Source organism: Conger conger, chromosome 11 (assembly GCF_963514075.1).
Source record: "Conger conger chromosome 11, fConCon1.1, whole genome shotgun sequence".
NCBI classification, from domain to species: domain Eukaryota; kingdom Metazoa; phylum Chordata; class Actinopteri; order Anguilliformes; family Congridae; genus Conger; species Conger conger.
The window spans coordinates 23449974-23472622 of NC_083770.1; the positions used below are offsets into that span (position 1 = coordinate 23449974).

A 22649-nucleotide genomic window follows, 5' to 3' on the forward strand; every position below is an offset into this window, starting at 1 on the left:
TTAATTTGGAAATATTGAGGGAGAAGAATAATAACCATAGAATGAGTGTGAATTCTATTGGAGGTTGGCCTTGAGATCTGGAATGACTCAGCGGAAGTTAATTTAGTGAGGTTTAATTGTACAGCCTTTCGATTCCAATAAGATTTTTTTCTTCAACATCCTCTGCTGGAAAATCGCATTTGGCAAAACTGGTTATTTTAAAAATGGAGGGACTTCCATGGATTGAAGACAACAGGATGACTGCCGAGCGGAGTGGTTTTAAACCCAGCGGGGCTGAAGCTCTGTTAGGAGACCCTTATGTAACGCGGCAACAGCAAGCCCTCCCGCGAAAAACCCGCTGCAGCCACCGTTCCTTTAAAGGACACAACACAGACGGTGCTGGGCAGAGAGGCGGTGTGTTTACCGACACACGCGTTTGGGACGACCTCTCTCTGCTATTCCACTAGAGGTTCCAGAAGAAGAACGCACACTCTCATACACACACACAGGGACATGACAAAGCAGGCTTATTTAATCACGTACATAGAAAAGGCTACAGAGAGAGAGACACACACACACACACACACACACATACGCACTAACAGTCTGCACTCTAACCTCATACTGTTTCATTTGAAAACAGAGCCAAAGCAAGAAAAGTGTTGCTGTCCAAAAACATAAAATATATATAAAGTACATCCAGAGTACAGTGTAAACACACATATACACACATGCACACATACACTCAGTGAGCAATTTATTAGGTAGACCTGTACACCAGCTTGTAAATATTTAATCAGCCAATCATGTGGCATCAACTAAATGCATAAAAGCATGCAGACGTGATCAAGAGGTTCAACTGTTTTTCAAACCAAATGGCAGAATGGGGAAGAATGTGTTCTAAGTGACCGTGGTAAGATTGTTGGTACCAGACAGGGTGGGTTGACTATCTGAGAAACCGCTGATCTCCTGGGATTTTCATGCACAACAGTCTCTAGAGTTTGCAGAGAATGGTGCGAAAAACTAAAAATATCCACTGAGCAGCAGTTCTACGGGCGGAAACGCATTGTTAATGGGAGAGGTCCGAGGAGAATGGCCAGACTGGTCAAAGCTGACAGGAAGGTGACAGTAACGTAAATAACCACACATTACAACAGTGGTGTGGAGAAGAGAATCTCTGAACATATAACGTGTCAAATATCTAAGTGCATAGGCTACAGCAGCAGAAGACTTAATAAGTAAAAAAAAGACCTGATGAAGTGCTCACTGAGTGTACAGAGGCCCTACACCCAACACATTTTTTGGTGACAGAAACAGGGGCCTGTAAAATGGAGTGTGTCCTGGCTAGTTGGTGGCGGAGGATCTGGTAATTTGTTTAGTATTGAGCAGATTCTGCTATCCCATGATCTTGTGCTCAGGTGGTTTGCAGGACTCTCGGCCTCCTGGGTTTTTCCTGCTGCGCTGAGAGATCGATACGGAGTACGAAGCAGCTGCCCAGGAGTAAAGAAGATGCCCCCCCCCCACCAGCCCTGCACAAAGAAGCCATTATTCAGTCACCAAGCAAGTCTTTTCATTAACTTCAGCCATTATGTCCCCGTTCCCCACTTTCTTCCTGTTTTGGTTGGAGCCAGCCATCATGGGTTCTCCCACCCTCCTGAAGCTCTGTTTAGGAAGTGTCTGTGTGAGTCTGTGTGAGTGTGTGTGTGTGTGTGTGTGTGTGTGTGTGCATGTGTGTGAGTGTGTTTGTGTCTGTGTTTGGGTGTGTGCCTGCATGTGTGTACATTTTTGTGTCTGTCTGAGAGTGTGCATGCGTGTGTGTGTGTGTGTGTGCGTGGGTGTCTTTCGGTGTGTGCGAGTGTGTGTGTGGGTGCTAATTCATGTGCTTACAAGTCCTGTTATGATGCCATCTTTGTTAGTGTTAACTGCATATACTCATTATGGGATTTGGTGGGCTAAGTGTTATGAGATTTTCACTGACGAGACCGTCTCTAAAAACGCTTGTTCTGTTTCTGGGTCATGTAATCCTGAGCTGGTCAGATTCTCTCTTCTGTTTTTGCGATTACGAAACTTTGTTGTCCCAGTAGCATGGTGTCACATCGAACAGATACAGAAAAAAACACTTTGAGCCTCAGAGATATGGAAAGTCTCTAGTTGTGTTTGAAAGTAGAACTATGGAACAGATTTTTAGGGAGTAAATAGCATTCGTCTTCCAATTTCCATGTTCCTGAAAAAAAGTAAATAAAATGAAAACATCTCCCAGCGACTTTTCATGTTGATTATTTTTCCTGTATAAACACAAGCGTGTGTCCCACTGTAAGGTGATTCAGTGACTGGGAGCACTGTTAGCTGTTAGTGACTGACTAATATTGACTCTGGTTGCGTCAGGAGCTAAATATAAACAGCGTGCTAACAGGCACAAGATACAGTTTATTCCAGGGACGAGATGTTCAGACAAAACACCCTGGCCTACAGTGCTGGTCAGTGGGACTGAACATCTAAAGCCCATGAGTACATTTGCTTGGACTTGCTTAGAATATTTAATAACTACCCCCCCCCCCCCCTCCTCTGCATAAGGTGAATAATGTGTCATTCACAAACTGAAAGGCCATTTCTTGCTCCCAGACACCTGTGTGTGAATGTGTGTGGGTGTGTGTGTGGGTGTGTGAGAGTGTATGCAAATGTGTGTATGCGTGTGTGTGTGTGAGTGAGTGAGTGAGTGAGTGAGTGAGTGAGTGAGTGAGTGAGTGAGTGAGTGAGTGAGTGTGTGTGAGTGTGTGTGACAGTGTGTGTGACAGTGTGTGACAGTGTGTGTGAGTGTGTGTGTGAGAAAGTGTGTGAGTGTGTGTGTGTGAGTGTGTGTGACAGTGTGTGTGAGTGTGTGTGTGTGAGAAAGTGTGTGAGTGTGTGTGTATGTGTGTGACAGTGTGTGCGAGTGTGTGTGAGTGTGTGTGTGTATGTGTGACAGTGTGTGTATGTGTGACAGTGTGTGTGTGTGAGAAAGTGTGTGAGTGTGTGTGTATGTGTGTGACAGTGTGTGTGTGTGAGAGAAAGTGTGTGAGTGTGTGAGTGTGTGTGTATGTGTGTGACAGTGTGTGTGTGTGTGTGTGAAAGTGTGTGAGTGTGTGACAGTGTGTGTGAGTGTGTGTGTATGTGTGTGACAGTGTGTGTGAGTGTGTGTGTGTGACAGTGTGTGTGAGTGTGTGTGTGTGTGTGACAGTGTGTGTGAGTGTGTGTGTGTGAGAAAGTGTGTGAGTGTGTGAGTGTGTGTGTATAGGTGTGACAGTGTGTGTTTGTGTGTGTGTGTTTGTGGTTAAATAGGCTGCTTTGTCACGGCCCTCTCTGTCATGTTGAGAGTAGCAGTGGGAGGAGGGTGAGTCAGAGACACACAGCGTCAAACGGCCGTTGGGTTTCTGCGTTGCTCCGACGCACCCCGCGTGTCAGCTGACGCGTGCAGCTGTCCCGAAAGGTCAGACCAACGAGAGAGCAGCTCCGCGGGGCAATACGACCGAATGCCTCCCCCCCTGTCACCCCCGCCGGTCATCACTGGTCACCTCCGGTCATCGCTCCATCGCACGCTAACCTCTGGCTTATTGAACCACAGGACTCACTCGTCTCCACTGGGAGAACAGACGCACTGATTCTGCTCAGATACGGTCACTCTGCAGCTCCCTTCCAAAACAGTACGCAGTACACATCATTCACATTGTTCTGCGCGTCTGAAAGAGATCCGGGCTGCAAATCATTTTTAATGCTATTGTTTTTACATATTTCATGTCAGATCATGCAAACACATTTAAAATAAATATGAAAGGCAGGCCCAGAATATATACAAACATCTACAGTGACAGGACAATATATTTCCTCTGTTGTAATAATTATTTCAGAAGCTAGGCTATGAAGCAAGGCCTGTGTGTTACTGTATATGAAAAACTCACAGATCTCACATTTTCATTAATCGCTTTATATCACATGTTTGAAGTACTTCGATTTCATTTCATCCAGGAATCATATATTTTTCAGGAGCTGCGATTACAAGAATAGTGTCTTCATGGGAAATTAATCTAATCATCAAATCATGATGTCTTATTAACTATGCTTCATTAATTACTTCTTATGAATCCAGAAACAGTAAACTTTACAAAGCAGAACTGAAACATCGTAAGACAGTCTGCATTTCCAGAACATTCCCCAAAGTAGTGCTCCAGTGTACAATGATGCCAGGCTGAGCCCTGAAGTCTCGGAGGCAGTTTCCAGGCAGTAATAAACAAATGGAAACCTTTTGTCTCAACAGCCTTTCTGGACGACAGGGGCGACAGAATCCGAGCGAACGGCTGCGGACCTCACCCTGTTTCTGCGTTTCAGTTTAACTTCCACCATTTGGTTTCACCTGGGCACATGACCACCCCCCTCACCCCCCACTCCACTCCACCCATCCCCCACCTCGGAATGGGCCCGCCTGTGTTCACGCCGCTGTGGGTGAAAGGTCACCGCAAAGCAGCATTCCACACAGTCTGAAACGCGCCGGAGCAGGAGAGAGAGAGAGCGAGAGAAGAAGAAGAAGAAGAAGAAGAAGAAGAAGAAGAAGAAGGGGGGAGGGGATTCTCTCCCTCTATGCCAGCCCGGCAATTTCAGGATTTCCAAAAAGACGCGCCGAGTCCCCCCCCCCCCCTCCTCCCTGGGAGACAGGAGTGGAATTTGGGCCTTTGGCTCGCAGGATCCCATGACAAAGAGCTTGTGTGGTCAAAGAAACAGGCGGACACCCACCCACCCCGAGAACGGACAGACACAGGCGCTTTGCTTTGATACTGAAATCTGGTGTGGCTGCTCTGGCCTGTGGTCCTGCCTTGCCTGTGGTCAAGCATAAGGCAGGGTTCGTGGGTATCTGAAGCCACACCAGTTTACAGAGATTAGCAGCCCTCACAGAACCCTTCCTTTCCACAACTGTGTCATTCAGCCCTGGCTCAAATACGACACTCTTTAAACACTGAAAACACTGGCTCAAATACGACACTCTTTAAACACTGAAAACACTGGCTCACATACGACATTCTTAAACACTGAAAACACTGGCTCACATACCACACTCTTTAAACGCTGGACATGTCGTTGCTGAATTCTGAGAACCAAACAGGTTTCTAATCCAACCGAAAAATCTAATTAAAGAAGAATTTAGTTCTGAACACTGCTGAAATTATCAGTAATCTACAGAATTTTCCTGGAGTCTAAAAGGTTAAACTTTTCCAAACAATTTATGTCTGGTACCATCATTTGCTTTCCAAAAACAATAGCCTTAACTTGTTTCTTACATGCAATCTGCACACTGGAAAATGTAATCATAGTTTATATACCAAAAAGAAAATCTAACAAACAGCATTCAGAAACATTGAACAAATGTAGATAGTTGGCCCTGGGGCTAACGTCTACTTTACCAAACCATCTTAATTGGCCAGCATGATTTAATGTCCATAGATGTGGCCAGATTACATATTGATTCACTACTCCAAGCATCTGGACAGTTTCCAACGGCTTGCAAGAGCCAGTGTTCCATCGAGCCTGTGGTATTCATGCAAGATGAGCTTATTATGGAGAAGGATGGTAAAAAAAGACAAGATTGTGGTTTGATAATGCAGTGGGTTGGAGTGTACAGGCGCTGTGAATGAAATAAAGAGCTCTTTCAAAACGCTCTGTCTCATTCTGTAGCACAAGCTATCTCCCCATCTATTCATGTCTCAACAGGCAGGTACAGTTTGAATCTCTTTGCTTCTTCTGTGTTGAATTCAGTGGCATTCAAAGTCCCACGGAATTGTAGCTGTACCATATATACGGAAATATACAGCCATTATCAGCTCATGAGAAGACATGAGTTGATGTACTGAACACCTGAATATATGATTCCTGTTAACCCTTTCAGTCCCAAGAGTGCTATATAGCACACATTTTCAAGCAATCAAAATTCCTGCTATACTATTGTTTTGAGCTCCTATTGAATTTCTTTCAACTTTCTCAACCAAACCCCCTTGGGATTTGGGTGGAGCCACTCCATATTGGGCTTGAGACTGAAAGGGTTAAATTGGAAATACACTTTGCTACACACACACCCTCCTCTAGTTAACTTTGACCCTGTGGGCGATGTTTTTAGGGAAACAGGCCCTATAACATGCGGAAGCCCGGCGTAAGCGGCTACCTCGTGTGACCCATGCCTTTCACCGGGGTAAGAGAACCCACCTGACGCGGTTTTTACCTGCCTCCCTTCAATCAGGCGGTAAGCGGAGAGGGCTCTGTGTGGAGCACGATTAATTAGGGCCTTTTCAGCGACGGTTGGAGGGAAGCGCGTCTGAAAGAGATCCGGGCCGCTGACACGGCAGCCTCGCCGTCAGGAGCGTCTCCGAGTGACAGCTGATGGGCCGATCGCATTTCACTGACAAACTCAACTGCGCTTGAAGTGAGATCTAGTGAAAGTCAATATCCCACAGAGCCCCTCCACTCAACCCCCCCACCAGCACCACCGACCTGGAGGGACAAGATATCCCGGCCACACTTCAGCCTCTTATTTATTTATGTTTTATTTTTCCGCTGTTTTGGGAAGCCTGTTGCTGTTCGGCCTGGTGTAACAGCTCCCTGTTAATCTTCCGCCCCGGCCTATCAAGAGCATGCCCATTCTGGCAGGGGTACCCCCCCCCCCCCCGAGACCCTCCGCTGATTCACCTGGAGCCTCAAAGGAAAACTAAATAAACAAAGTACGTGCGAGCGTAAGAGACACCTTAAACCTAAATGCAAGAATGATTAACTGAGTTTTACACGCACGGTCGTAAATATCCTGATTATCATCGCGTGTGATCAGTAAGACTCTTACTCCCAGCACATCTGGCGGCAACTCTCTCTGGTTTGAGTATTCTCCGTGTTTCTGACCCCCTGCTTACGGGGGAGGGTTTCCGCAGACGCACATAAATCCAACCACCAAAGACACGGGAGGTCGTTCTGCCTGCTCGCGGTCCTGCGGTGACCACAGCCGAACGTGCGGTTATGGTTACTAAGCGCAGCCCTCCAGGCGGCTGCCACGGGCAGAGTACGGTTGCATAACCAGCAGAGATCAGGAGCTGAACACAGGAACACTTAAAACAACCCCTGTCAGGTCACAGGGAAACTCAACTCCTCCTAGGGTGTGCTACAGAGTCTGAACACATATGGTGAGCACTGATACAGCTTTGCCTGTTAATGGAGGCTGTGAGGCTAACTGTGTGATTCCCAGCATGCAGTGATAATACACAGCCCACAGTCTTGGTTATGGAGCCAATGTATGTGTATTCTTATACACTATCAGTATTCTTATTAGAAGCCATAGAATTCAGTATTCTAATACATTATCAGCATTCTTATTAAAAGCCATAGAATTCAGTTTATTATACACTAACAGCATTCTTATTAGATGCCAGAGTTCAATATTCTTATACACTATCAGTATTTTTATTAGGAGTCACAGAACTCACAGAATATTTTTATTAATAATGGGCAGTGAGAGCTTAAAGAGTAGAATTTGAGAGAGCTTCCATTAACCGGCCCAGATACCTGAGTTCTGAATGGGGTTATGAGCCCTGAGAACAACCTCCCGTTCCAACTGGGATCGCCAAGTATGCTAGGCTGTTCCAAACCAACAATTACCATGGCAACGATGCAACAGGCAGCCACAATTACCACGGCAACAACGCAACAGGCAGCTGCAGCCCACCAAGGGGTCAGATTTCCACGAGGACCTGATATGCCAGGGGGGTTTCGTTTTTCATGTTCTGTCTTCGGTTCCCGCACACGGAGCTGTGCGCACAGCTGGTGGGCTTTGGGGAGGGGGGTGGGGGGTGGGGGGGGGGGCAGTGTTCAAATGACAAAGGTGGGAATGTGGGAAATGTTGGAAATGTGGGAAATGTAAGAGGAAGCGTTTCTGGACGCTCGGCATGACGGCTGGGCTAATGAGGAGGAGGGAGGTCTGGGCCAGGTGACCCACGATTCTGCCCCTGTCTCCAAAACAGTCTCCTGAACTGCTAATACTGAACTGCTAACACTGGCTCAACCGCAACTCAACTGCTAACACCAATACTACTGCAATCAAACCACAAACACTGGCTCAAGAGGTAATACTGAACTGCTAACACTGGCTCAAGCGCAACTCAACCACTAACACCAATACTACTGCAATCAAACCACAAACAGTGGTTCAGCAGGTAATACTGAACAGCTAACACCGGCTCAACCGCAACCGTGAATACACTCCAGTCTGCTGCCTGGGACGGCATCGATTTTGAGGTTGATTCCGATCCTGTCTCTAACCTGCTGCCCCCAGGCCCCCACCCCCTCCCTCTCTCAACAAACACCCAAGTACCCTTACACAACCCCCCCCCCCCCCCCCCCCCATAGCCATGCCACGCGCCACTCACCCAGAGCCCCTGAGTGCAGAGTCCAATCCGCCACGCCCGATAAGCTCGGCGACATTAAGAGATTACAGGGTTCAAGGAAGGATCAGGCAAGATGAGGAGGGGCTTAGGTCTCCCGCGATACAACAGTGTGGGCAGCGAGCTACGTACGACAGCTTTAGAAGTTTAAAGTCATTACTCGCGCTATGCTGCTACACTCAGGGTTCAGGCAAGGGGCACCGCAGAAGGAGTTAGCCACTGCGCTAGTCACAGGGTCTCGATTGTGCAAGAGCCTGGTTCACAGCTAGGCCGTCCCTGAGTGTGACACTGCGATGTGATCATGTGATCAAGGCAGGAAGTCTGACCTTTGATCCAGACCCTGAGTGATGTCAGCCTTTGGTGAACATGAGAGTGAACAGGCAAGGCCAGGGAGGATGTGGTTAATGTTAGTCCTGTCCCAGTGTTTTTGGAAAAAAGTCATACACTCAGTTTCTGACCAGAGATCAACTTTCCATCCACATTTTCCGATAGGCCACCATAGTAGGTTTAATACTAGTGATAATAAAATTCCATTATTTAGCTTCTATCCAAAGAGACTAAACAGGAGCACAGCTGTGCAGATACTATCGTAGCTACACCGGGGCTTGAACCACCAGCCTACCAGGTCCCAGTCTTGTACCTTAGCCACTAGGACATAGGCTCCGTCTGTGTTTTAGAGTATGGTAGCACACGCTCTATAGATATAGTATAGTATAGTATAGTATAGTATAGTATAGTATAGATGCAAATCACCCAACAAGTCGTTATTCGAATGAATGAAAGGATGTGAAAACAAGTCTAGACTTTGTACTTCTGCAGTACAACAGAAGAAAGGGCCTGAAGCACTTTGTTAGGTGCATGTACTCTCAGGGGGAACTTAAAACAATGAACATCAAAAATGTCTATCTACGAAACATGACAGTTTTATTTAGCAACTTCCACAGACTAATTTATCACTTGGTGTTTTGACATTGAATGTGCTGAACCTTCCCAGTGGATTTACAGTCAGAAGAGCGAAAGTACACTGAAGACTATGACCTGAATTCAATCAGCACTTGTCTTAAACTATGACTTATAAGTAAAGTAAGAAATACACCTGATGTGATATGAACATTAACCGAAGCTCCTGACCTGTATCTACATGACTGTATGCATTGCACTGCCGCCAAACAATTGGCTGATTAGATAATCGCATGAATAAGTAGGTGCAAAGATATAGCAATACATTTGTTCCTAACAAAGTGCTCGATGAGTGTAGCTCACTACCTGTCCGTTTAAGCAGGTAATGTTCTGATATAGCTCACTATCCATTCTCTGTCCGTTTAAGCAGGTGATGTTCTGACATAGCTCACTATCCATTCTCTGTCTGTTTAAGCAGGTGATGTTCTGATATAGCTCACTATCCATTCTCTGTTTAAGCAGGTGATGTTCTGATATAGCTCACTATCCATTCTCTGTCTGTTTAAGCAGGTGATGTTCTGATATAGCTCACTATCCATTCTCTGTCTGTTTAAGCAGGTGATGTTCTGATATAGCTCACCATATAGATCACCTCAACTCTGTCTGTTTAAGCTCTGCTGCTTCACATACTTTACACTGGTCAATTAATGACAAAAGAGAGGTTCAGTCTAACATATTCTCATCTAATGCTGAAATTTAACGGAGATACATGCACAAGGCATTAACACAGGGGATGAACAGTGCATTGGAACACCTTATTTCTCTTGAGCGTTTAGCTACAAGGACAGTACGATGTGTCCGTGTCAACAGGAGCACAATATCACTTACTGCCCCAAGCTCGCTTTTCTCCGCACGGACAAAGATCTTTATTTAGCTTCTGCTTATCCTGTGTGTGCAGGACGCTCACTTGACCTACACAGTTTCAAACTTTTTTATCAACGTGCAGACCCAGAAACCGTGACCCTTGCATTCCAGAAGCCAGGACTGGGGAATGCATTGTGCACATTATAAGGTTGATGGTATTTGAAAAATGTGAAAATGCAAAACAACTGCTGTGAACAAATCAAAGCTTTTGGTCAATTAAGAGCAATGCGATATCAGCGCATGTACTTACGGTGTAAGAGCAGAGCTATGGTTTCCAGCCAACATTGCGATCATTCGGTTTTTGACACTGGAACGACACTTTTTTATTTTTTCAGGTGAAAGAAAGAAAATGAATAACCTATCAAAACTAAGAACCTTGACTACCATATTAAGTAGACCTATAATAATTTAATTACATTTCTGAATATATTTCTGAATTCACACACATTAGGCTACTTTGAACAGCTAAAGAGAGCTACAGATTAAGCTCCCTCCCCTCTGAACTGCATACTTTAAATCCATCCGTGTGGACCTGCTAGTTTAATACGATCTCAACCTATAGGCCAGCGGAGGATGGGCATCCCCCTATAGCCGGGTTCCTCTCGAGATGTCTTCCCATTGGGGAAAAGCGCTATGAAAAGTGCTATAGGACATTAAGGAGCCGATGGCGGTGGTCTGTGGCTCTGGGACCTCCTCTCGTGCGACGCGAGTTAAGATCCGTAGAACACAGCTGGCCACAGAGGCTGCTCACAGACGTAGCCCAGTCCAGCCCCAGGGTGGGTCAACGTGGGGCAGATTCCAGTTGTCTCAACCCCGACCTCCCCATACACACTCCGGACTGGCCCTCACAGCTATCCCCTAGGGGGCAATCCTCACCCCCCTGCCCAGTGGTGCACCCTGGGACAGAACGGACATCCGGGCCGAAAGCGCCGGTGAGGTGGTCCAATCAGGGCGGGGATCAAACTCCCGCTAAACACACTCTCAGGGCTCTGACTGAGGCCCTACAACACAACCAAAACAGGACAAAATTACTCTGAACTGGGGTCTTTAAGGGTAATCTGAGTCAAAGTGCATCTTAGGGGTATGTTTATGGTTAAGTTATATCCAGGTCGTTGATTAAAATTAGAGGTTCTTGTTGAAAGGAAAACATGCTTTTGTTATATGTGGTTCGAATATATATTATTCCCTCGAAAAAATACATAAATGAAAAGAAATAAAAAATAAAGGATTTTATTAGTTATATGGTTTTTTTAAATACCAACACCAAAAAAAGAAAAATAAATAAACAAACAAACAGTGAATAGCTTCCTTGTCAGAAGGGAAATGCAGATAAAAGCAGCCTTTCCCCAGGATTTTTCTAGAAGCTGTTTACTGGAGAGTGTCACATCCAGCAGCCTGTTCCTGACCAGGCTGGGGGAGGGGCAGGAGAGGGGGGGTTAGAGAGACAGACGCAGGGGGACAGCTGGTGTTTCGGCGGTGGTAAATCATACAGAAACAACCCCGAACATCCCCCACTAAACCCCCCCCCCACTCTTCCACACCTCCCACAAGAAAACCACCCCCCCGCCAGAGCGACTCCACAACAAAGGCACAGGCAGCTCACAGCCAGAGAGCATGAGACAAATGCAGGAGACGGCTTCATCAGAGACCAGCGCGAAAATAACAAACTGCAAACCGAAAATAACACACAGCCCACCACAAACACAATATAACACACAGCCCACTACATATAACACAATATAACACAGAGCCCACCACAAACACAATATAACACACAGCCCACTACATATAACACAATATAATACACAGCCCAACCACAAACACAATATAACACACAGCCCACTACATATAACACAATATGACACAGCCCAACACAAACACAATATGACACACATCCCAACCGCAAACGCAATATAACACACAGCCCAACCGTAAACACAATATAACACACAGCCCAACCGCAAACACAATATAACACACAGCCCAACTGCAAACACAATATCACACACAGCCCAACCGCAAACACAATATAACACACAGCCCAACCGCAAACACAATATAACACACAGCCCAACCACAAACACAATATAACACACAGCCCAACCACAAACGCAATATAACACACAGCCCAACCACAAACACAAAATAACACACAGCCCAACCACAAACACAAAATAACAGAGCCCACCGCAAACCTCAAACGCAAAATAACATACGGCCCATCGTGAACACTCATCTGATAAACAGGACAGGGAAATTAATATTTCAGAGGTAAGAAGTGAACTCAATGACAGATCTTTTCAAAATAAATCAATAAAATTATGATTGCAATATAAATATCATCACTCCGCATTCAACATTCATCTCCAGTGATGGATCGACCAAAATTAAATTATTAATTTTGTATTCCATTTGCCTGTAAAGATGCACATTGACGAAGCCACACTCCATGGAAAGTTTTAAAAATAAAATGCCTGAGTTGATAATGGAAAGCAGATTTGATTGTGTGGGAGAGTCTGGCACTCGCTTGAGCACTACTATCTGAGTTTTTGGAATATTCAGAGGATACTTGATACTTACAAAGACAAGACCTGAAATATGGAGGAAAAAGCTTTTTCAACACAAAAGAAATGTCACAATGAGTAACGTCTAGTCTAAATTCAAATTCATAGGCCAACATCTTGAAATCACATTTCATATGATTGCAAATACCATCATATCCAACAGTGCTTGACAAATTTAAAAATCTCTTCCTGTAGAACCACCAAAATAAACTTAAAACAAAATGACAATGCAAGAGCACTCGTTCAATAAAGTGTCATCCTACATTTTATTGGTCTGTAATCTGTAACTTCATCATTTGGCTGTGGATCACCAGGATGGTCTGTGATAAGCAATCTGCCTGAAGTTGTGGTGAAAGAGGGGAAGTCACCCATCTACTTGGCAACCATTATGGAATGAATTTTCCGGTAAATAAACTGGACCAGGACCTAATGATAACTCTCCGCAGTGCTGAAGACAGCTGACAGGGCCCTGGTAAGACAGTAATACAGTCCCCGCTAAAGGGGGAGTGTGGCAGGGAGATAACCGTTCCCCCAATGCCATTAGGACACAAAGCTCCACCTGGGTGTGCGGATGGGACTGAACACACTTAAGGGGGCTTCCTTATCACGCTCCACAGATATTAAACAGGATTTCTAACCATGGATCTGGCAACCAGCCAGCCAAAAAGCACTGACGGAGAAAAGACGTGCTGGCTACAATTTCTAAATATAACTATAGAAATATATATTAAAAATGCATGATATGTGTAATGGTAGATTAGATCAGAGAGGGGAAAATTGCTGATATTCCTCAGACATCAATTACACCTCTCAGGGCTGTCTTCACCCTGTCCAGAAGAAAATACGCTTCAGACCGTCACTCCGATGGCTTGGTGGCTGTAGATCATTTGGATATGCCACGCATTTGAAATGAAGGTCACACTCCTGGCTGGTGGCAGGGTGGGAGGGGGTGTGTGTGTGTGTGTGACTGTGTGTGTGATTCTAAATGCTGAAATGCTGGATGAGATACATCAATAACCGCATGGGGAGGGGGGTTGAGAATTTAACCCTGGGTTCAATATGCCAAAACACACACTCCCTTCACACAAGACATTACAGCCACCCCCTCCCCCACCTCAGACCACACCCTATCCTGTGACAGCCCATCAGCGGTGAACCGGGGGATGACTCAGTTTGCCCTATACTCCACCCATTAAGCTCACTGTCCTTCCCTTCAGAGGGAGAACACCCTTACACGCGTGTTACGTACATTAACACAATAAACACCCCTCTCTGTTGTCCGCCCCGTTTCAGATTCCTTGCGGCATACACACTGCGTGTAATAATATCCCGGATTACCTGCGAGTCGTTCCTGCAGTGTGTGTTTGCGATGTTTACCTCTCCGTGCTCAGCCACAATAACTCACCCTGACAGGCCTTCTTCCCCCCAGAAAGTGTGCGGCGTTATCCGCACGGCATACCTTCAACACTAAAAACCGTGTTTGGAGAACCTGCCTTGTACCGCACAACACCGAGACGTTCCAAACAAGGGGCTATTTTACAGGAAAAATTTAGCGATGGACAAAGGCTTACACCTCTTCTGGCTAATGTCAAGTCCTGTCCTTAATCACCTTGCATTGAGCAGCCCCCCTCCCTCCGGTTTAAACAGGCTCCCCATATGCACAGCCTCACTTGTTGGCCTTTCCTCTTTGCCACCATCTGGGCCATTGGTGGAGCCAGGATGAGCAGAGCGGCCCAGACACAATGAGACCTGGAGGAAGCCCATCTGCTCCACGCCAGACTCCCCAATCATTACGCCACAAAGGCGCCATTTAACCCAAACACACAATCCCACAATCCCTCTCTTATTTAACCTCTTCCTCCCCGCCAACCCACTCCACAGACAGGCTGACAAGGCAGTTAGGTGAAGAGGGGGCAGAAATTAACACCAGGGCAAACTGACGGGGCAGTTACGCAAGGAGAGGGGGCAGAAATACCGCTCTATAAATGCACTCCTTCAAATATCCCAGCAGCCCCCCTGCCCTCCCCCCTCGGATTCGCCCTGGGCTAAAACCCTGCTCTTGCCCCACCGCTGTGGGTGAGGAACCAGCCCGTTGAAGAGCAGCAATGAGGTATTGATTCAGTAACGATACACACAGGCAGCGCTTTGAACTCTGACCCCTGTCCCGCCCCAGGCCATACAGTACACTGAGAGAGAGAAAAGAGAGAATAATCCTGTGGGGATGATTTAATTCAGGTATTCCACAGATGCGCCGCGGCGTAATTTAAATGATTCATTTAGCCAAATCATTTCCACGCTGATGTTTATTTATGAGCCTTTGAATGACAGGATTAGAGTCTCATCTACGGAGGCAGATAATGTCAAAACTCCCCGTCTGCGGGCTGCTCAATCAAAGCCCATTTCATCTGCTTTCAGATGATCTGAAATGAGTCATTCAGGAGGGCACAGAAAGCCATCTCCCCAAATGATTTGATCTCCTGCCTCCGAACGCAGGAGCAGTGCGGTGATATAGCATTAGCGAGGGCGCTGAATGCGAATGGGGATTGGCACACGGCGTAATGTGGCCCGCGCTCTGTTCAGCAGGCACCGGGCCTCCTAATTACACAGTCAGGCTTCTCTGCGCTCGCGCCTAATGACAAAGATGGCAGCAGCCGCCTCAGCGTAGCGACAAGTCGAGCGTTCACTGCGACCGCCCCCACATCTCCCTCGAAACCAAATCTCCCCCAGAACCCATCTCTACAAAACCCATCTCCCCAGAACCCAACTCTGCAGAACCCATCTACTACAGTACCCATCTCCCACAACACAGTTCAGCACTGTACTGCACAAACAGAAAGGCTGTTTTGTTGTAAATGCAAAAATATTGATTGGATGAATGGAGAATTGTGTCCAAACACACAGAGGACCCTGTGTTGTGATGGATGGTGGATAGCGTGAGGGTAGATGGCGTGAGGGTAGATAGCGTGAGGGTAGATAGCGGTGGGGTAGATAGCGTGAGGGTAGATAGCGTGAGGGTAGATAGCGTGAGGGTAGATGGCGTGAGGGTAGATGGCGTGAGGGTAGATAGCGTGAGGGTAGATAGCGTGAGGGTAGATAGCGTGAGGGTAGATAGCGTGAGGGTAGATAGCGTGAGGGTAGATAGCGGAGGGTAGATAGCGGAGGGTAGATAGCGGAGGGGTAGATAACGGTGGGGTAGATAGCGTGAGGGTAGATGGCAGTAGGGTAGATAGCGTGAGGGTAGATGGCGTGAGGGTAGATGGCGTGAGGGTAGATAGCATGAGGGTAGATAGCGTGAGGGTAGATAGCGGTGGGGTAGATAGCGTGAGGGTAGATAGCGGTGGGGTAGATAGCGTGAGGGTAGATGGCGTGAGGGTAGATGGCGTGAGGGTAGATGGCGTGAGGGTAGATGGCGTGAGGGTAGATAGCGTGAGGGTAGATAGCGTGAGGGTAGATAGCGGAGGGTAGATAGCGTGAGGGTAGATAGCGTGAGGGTAGATGGCGTGAGGGTAGATGGCGTGAGGGTAGATGGCGTGAGGGTAGATAGCGTGAGGGTAGATAGCGGAGGGTAGATAGCGGAGGGGTAGATAACGGTGGGGTAGATAGCGTGAGGGTAGATGGCAGTAGGGTAGATAGCGTGAGGGTAGATAGCGGAGGGGTACATGGCCGTAGGGTACATAGCGTGAGGGCCCTCAGTCGTGAGCAGAGTGAGAGCCACAGAGCAGCTGTCACAGTCGAGGTTGATGTAAGCCCTATTCTCAGCAAGCCCTGACCAGTTTCAATTACACCCTGACCCTTGACCCCCAGCAGCTTGTAACCGGGGAGATCTGAGGGGAGATAGTGTTCGCCCTCCTACATGAAGCCCCTCCTGAATCCTGATCACATCACTGTGAGCACTGTGGCCATTCTAATCTCATGGAGACCCAACACTGAAATGGATATGATTATGATTATTATTATTATCATCAAAGTTCTACAATACTGAAACAACATTTTAAAGGTCCCATATTGTGTATTTTCCAGTGTTTTATTTTAGGTCTTGATATCCATATGGCGTGCGTGTGGTTTTAAGTACCAAAAAGCATCTCTATCCAGTTTTAAATGTCCATTCTCCAGCGCCTCCAGCTTTCCCGAGAACAGGCTGTTTTAGTTACGGTGTCTTTAAGGCTCATTGAGACCAATGAACCACTGTTCTGATTGGCTGCCTAGCTCCAGTAAGCTGAACTGAACAAGCACTTGAATTTGTTCTGGCTACAAGAGGGCCGCGTTAAAGCAAACAAGCATACAGTAGTGATGTCACTACTCCAAACAGCTCGTTTGAATGCACATTTTCTCCAGACGGATTGTGTGGTTCTATTGGGGACTGTGCATTTAGATGCTTTCATAGTGTTTTTATAACACCTTCAACCGCTTTATAATCCACATAGCAAGGGAAATGTCATTTTCCACAAGATGGGACCTTTAATGCAAGGTCAATTTTGAGAGGAAGGCTTAATTATTTACCTGTCTGATCTAGGCTAATATCTGGTGTCCCACAGTTACACATGGGGCCATGCCCAGATCAGCTCCAGTCCTGTGATGATGTGTGAAGTGAGAAAAGCACTCGATTCCCTGCCTTCTCTTTATTTTAGGGATAGATACAATCGCATGGCGACCACACATCTAGGTGTTTTCCGGATGGTGGAGCAGTATAACCAGTGACGAGACCGGCAGCGTAGCGGTTAAGAGCGCCCGCTCACAGACCTGGTATGACACACGCGTGTAATGAATGGTCTGAGGTAAAAGGTTTTCAGAGCCGTGACCTTCTCTCATGTCGGCACTAGATAGTGTCAGCGCTGGGGCGTGGGTTAGCCCCTCCCCTGTCTGTAGCGTGATGCTAACCTCCTTTGTCCTCCCGAGGCCCTTCTGACCCTCCGTCCCGTGGGACGCAGAGACGCCGGGACCGGATACGAAGACCCCAGGCTCCCGGGCTGTCCCGTCTCGGTCCCTGTCAAAAACCTGCTCGCCCGCGACCTTTCACCTCCGGCCAGGAGCCACAACCTCCGACTGACCGGGCGAGCTGCGTTTCCGTAACGGATCTTTAATTAGGCACCAGCCACGGGTGAGAGACCACCTGCTCGCCTCAAAAAGCCAGCAAATTATTTGTTGGCGCAGGAACGGGAGTAACGCGGAGTTCAAATCACCACATTAAACAAATGCAGATCAGAATCCCACTTCTGGGCGCCACTTCCAGCTCCAATCAATGTGCAGCCCGAGTCAGCTGCCACGCTGTGATTGATCGTCCCCTGTTGCCGAGAAACAGGCTCTTTTTTAAAGCGTCCGCCGCTTTGGTCACTGCTGCAGATCTGATCTCATTCCGGCAAACACACCATCAGCGAGATTGGCTCTGCTCTCCCGTCTTTCCATTCGCTGTTGTGCTGCACGTACTGCATGTCTAAGGCATTGAAACAGCCTGAATGGAAACTCATTGTGATGCCCAGTTAATACCATCCAAATATATTCACTGTGGCACATTAAATGATAATGAAGTGCAGGTACTCTATCGGTTCTTAGAGGAGCACTTTATAGAAGGTCTTGCTACAGTACACCAAGCGATTAGCCCGACAGCGATACTACAGAGGAAAAAATTTAAGTCTTCCCCGTTCAATGGCAATTTACGAGTACTTACAGTGGAAATATGACCAGAGCCCTCTGTGTAAGTGACAAGACACAAGTGGGCATACTATCAGGAGGTTAACCGAATTCCTCCATGTTGTGCCTGTGTGTGTGTGTGTGTGTGTGTGTGTGTGTGGGGTGAGGCGGGGTGGGGGGGGAATCAATCTGAGCTCTGGTGCTCTGGCTGAAAGCTGCTGATGCTTGTGGTTCCACTCTGGTTCTGCAAGCTAGCATTTTCAGCCTAATTATATTAAATTACAGGGTCGAGCTGCGGTGCTATCACAATCCTTCCCTTTCATTCTCTCCCAGAATCCTCCACTCTGCACGTTCCAGCCTCCACTTCCACAGAAAGAAAGAGAAAGGGGGCGGGGGGGGGGCACAGTGTCTGTTGTGGGAAATTGTAGGTGCTTACTGATGCTCTCCATAGACCAGATAACATGCCAGTTAAATGGCTGTTCTCTCCCAGCTCAATGATGGGGATTGGATTAATGCTCTTAATGCTATTTATACACAAGGTTATTTATACACGCAGTACACAACAGCGTTTAAACTAATTTGAGCTCTTGACATGTACAGTGAATCAGTGTTACATCTGTATCAGTGTGGTATCTTGACCTACAGCTCCTGTGATCTTTACTTCCTGGCTCTATAACCTTTCACATCCCACTCGTACCGTATGCAAATCAGTCACAGCCAACAAGTATTTTCGGAATTTCCACTACATAAATAACCGTAGAGAGCTAGTAATGGTTGCGGTGACCTTTTAAGTGAAGTCGTGGAAAAACTGATCGCTCATGTCCATTAATACGTCTGTGAAATGAACCACATCTTAACTAGCATGATGAAGGGAAACAGTGTTGCATGATGGGAAAGGGACTGGACTTACAGTTCAGAGAATGTAAGTTTGATTCCCTTTGGGCTGGACTACTTACCCTGAATCATGTCAGTAAACATCAAGCTATATACACTCAGTGAGCACTTTATTAGGTAGACCTGTACACAGTTTGTTAATGCAAATACTTAATCAGCCAATGCCTTGTTAATGAGAGACACCAGAAAAGAAGGACCACTGGTATGCAGAAGAGTATCTCTGAACACACAATGTATCACAGCTCTAAGTGGATAGGCTACAGCAGCAGAAGACCAATAAATAAAAAGTCTAATAAATACCTAATAAAGTGCTCAGTCAGTCTAAATGGACTGTATTAAAATAATGTATGTTTTCTGGATAAGAATATCTGACTAAAGCTTTATATTTAAATTATACCATTTTAGGCTCCCTTCTTGGAAAGCCAGACTCACATTATTTATTTTTTGATGTTCATCATCCTTATTGAAACATAGGCTTCATCTGTTTTTTATGGTTGTTTGTCAGTCACTTTTTTGCTCCACCAAGTGAATTCCTGCCGTAAATCTGCCTTAAATGCGTGCAGCTCTAAGTAGTAAATGGCTTCAGGAGCGGGAGAGTGCAGTCCGGCCCAAAGTGAAGACTCAGCTGTACGCATAGCTCGCGTGGAGCCGGTGAATCCATCGTGCTAAATGTCACTAAAGGTTAATGGCTCCAACAAAGGCCGCTTCGTGCCACACCGGGCGTCAGGGGATATGGAGAGCGTCTCGCTGACAGAGCGACATGCCAAGGCAGACTGTGCCATCCTGACAAAACCGAAGAGTTTCTTTAATGAGAGGACAGACAATGAAGCTACAAAGGAACACGCGTACTGGACCAAAAATGGCAAGGTGTGGAGCAGACATTATCAAAAATGTGTTTCATTTGTATTTCTCCCTCTCTTTCTCTCTCTGTTTCTCTCTCTCTCTCTCCATACGAATATGTGGATGTTGAGGGGACAAAAGGCATTATCGAATTCACACAGATCAACGATTTATTATCTCCGTTTCCAAAGTCTCCAAAAACAGGATGATTTGCGATGCGCTGGTAGCATCATTTCATAATGGGCAATTGTTTTTTGCTGAATGGAAGTCTCTTATCTGAGCCGATTTAGACATTTCTCTTGGTGAGGTTGAGAAATCCTCAAACACAGACCTCCTTCCGGGCTGCCAGTGTAAGATGGAAGCAATGCACTGAACTAACATTCATTCTAAGACTGGTCAGATATATTGTTTTGCAATCACTGGTGCTACAGCTAGTGAAATTGGACCCTCTAGCCTTTAAAAGTGCTCCAGTAACTTGAAGTATGTACTGTAGCATGTACTTGTTATAGGTATCCACTGTGGCTAAATGTTTCACGTCACTTCAGATTCAAAAATATTATTTTTCCAGTTAGACAAACCAGCCAAGGCATCCAGCATTGGTGACACATATCTTCAGAATATTGAAAAAAGGTGAACAATTAGCCAAACTGAATGTTACAAATAAATCACAGTCGTTATTTTAGTTTTTTTTATTGGCCACTAATGTATCTGGGAATATCCAATTAATTTAACAGGTAATGGGCTTTCTCTGCTGTGTTGTGGCGTGTTAACCATTTTTTGTCTGTATGTGTTTCATCTCTTGTCATGTTTTTATGTTCTGTGTGCACCCCAGGAAGAGTAGCTGATGTTTTGCATCAGCTAATGGGGATCCTAATAAATCCTAAATCCTTGTGTGTACATTGGACAGACATGTCTGTGGTTTTTACTGCTTCATACCACAGAAGTCAGGGTCAGCTAACACTGCGACTGACTCAAACTGTCTCGGTGGGGAGATCTTACCTTTCTTCTGGGCAGGGGCTTGTCCTCGTCTTTGGCCCCCCTGCAGCTGCGGCCCTGCTTGGCCCCCCTCTGCTCGCCGGGCTGTTTGATGGTGATGCGGATCTCGGGGGGGCAGATGTAGTTCTCCAGGCTCTTGGGGGGCTTCTTGGCCCGCTTGGTGGTCTGGATCTTCAGCTTCAGACTCCCCTGGGCGAAGCTGGCCTCCTTAATGGAGAACTCCTGCTCCTCCATCCCGTCCCCCGCCACCCACTTCTCACTGTCCGGGTTGGAGTGGTCGTCCACATCTCTCCCCAGGCCCAGATCGTCCTCCTCCTCCTCGGGCTCCGGCCTGCCCCCCGCGGCCCCGCAGAGGCCCTTCCCCAGGGCGGGCAGCAGGCTCCCCACCCCCTCCCCCAGGTCGGCCCGGTTGATGGTGCTGGTGGGGGGGTAGAACTCCGTCTCCCCCCCCAGGTCTCTCTGCTCCATGGTGGGGCGCCCGGGCCTTGATTCGGGGACACGGAACCAGGAGCGGAGCGGAAAGCAGGAGCGGACCGGTCAGTCACGCGCTCGACGACCCCCCAGGTAACGAAGGCTCAGTCCCGCGATGCTATTGCTCCAGAAAAACTATAAATCCCACAAGAAGGCCGGACTTCCAAGGTGAAACTGCAGGGAGAGAAGAGAGAAAGGGAGAGACACTGAGTTTACAAAGGCTGCTTTACCTTTTACTTTTTACAACCATCCAATCCCTGCCCTCCAAAAAGGGAAAAGAAAGGGTCCAGCAGTCATTGTCCATGTGTGAATCTCCCTTATGCAGTTCCATGGTACAACAGAGACACAGGTACAACAGAGACACACAGGTACAACAGAGACACACAGGTACAACAGAGACACAGGTAAAGCAGAGACAGACAGGTAAAGCAGAGACACACAGGTACAACAGAGACACAGGTACAGCAGAGAGACACAGGTACAGCAGACACACAGGTACAACAGAGACACAGGTAAAGCAGAGACACAGGTACAGCAGAGACACAGGTACAACAGAGACAGACAGGTACAACAGAGACACAGGTACAACAGAGACACAGGTAAAGCAGAGACAGACAGGTAAAGCAGAGACACACAGGTACAACAGAGACACAGGTACAGCAGAGAGACACAGGTACAGCAGACACACAGGTACAACAGAGACACAGGTAAAGCAGAGACACAGGTACAGCAGAGACACAGGTACAACAGAGACAGACAGGTACAACAGACACACAGGTACAACAGAGACACAGGTAAAGCAGAGACAGACAGGTACAGCAGAGTCACAGGTACAGCAGAGACAGACAGGTAAAGCAGAGACAGACAGGTACAACAGAGACACAGGTAAAGCAGAGACACAGGTACAGCAGAGACACAGGTACAACAGAGACAGACAGGTACAACAGACACACAGGTACAACAGAGACAGACAGGTACAGCAGAGAGACACAGGTACAGCAGACACACAGGT

At 46.9% G+C, this 22649-nt stretch overlaps 1 protein-coding gene across 1 annotated transcript in view; it reads right to left on the reverse strand.

The window, feature by feature from the left end:
• Positions 1–21500, reverse strand: part of setbp1 (SET binding protein 1) — a 55620-nt gene extending 34120 nt beyond the window's left edge. Inside the window, exon 1 of the mRNA XM_061260839.1 lies at positions 21170–21500. Coding sequence (XP_061116823.1) covers positions 21170–21400 — 231 coding nt within the window. The 5' untranslated portion in view covers positions 21401–21500. The remainder of the gene's footprint in view (positions 1–21169) is intronic.
• Positions 21501–22649: the final 1149 nt, after the last annotated feature.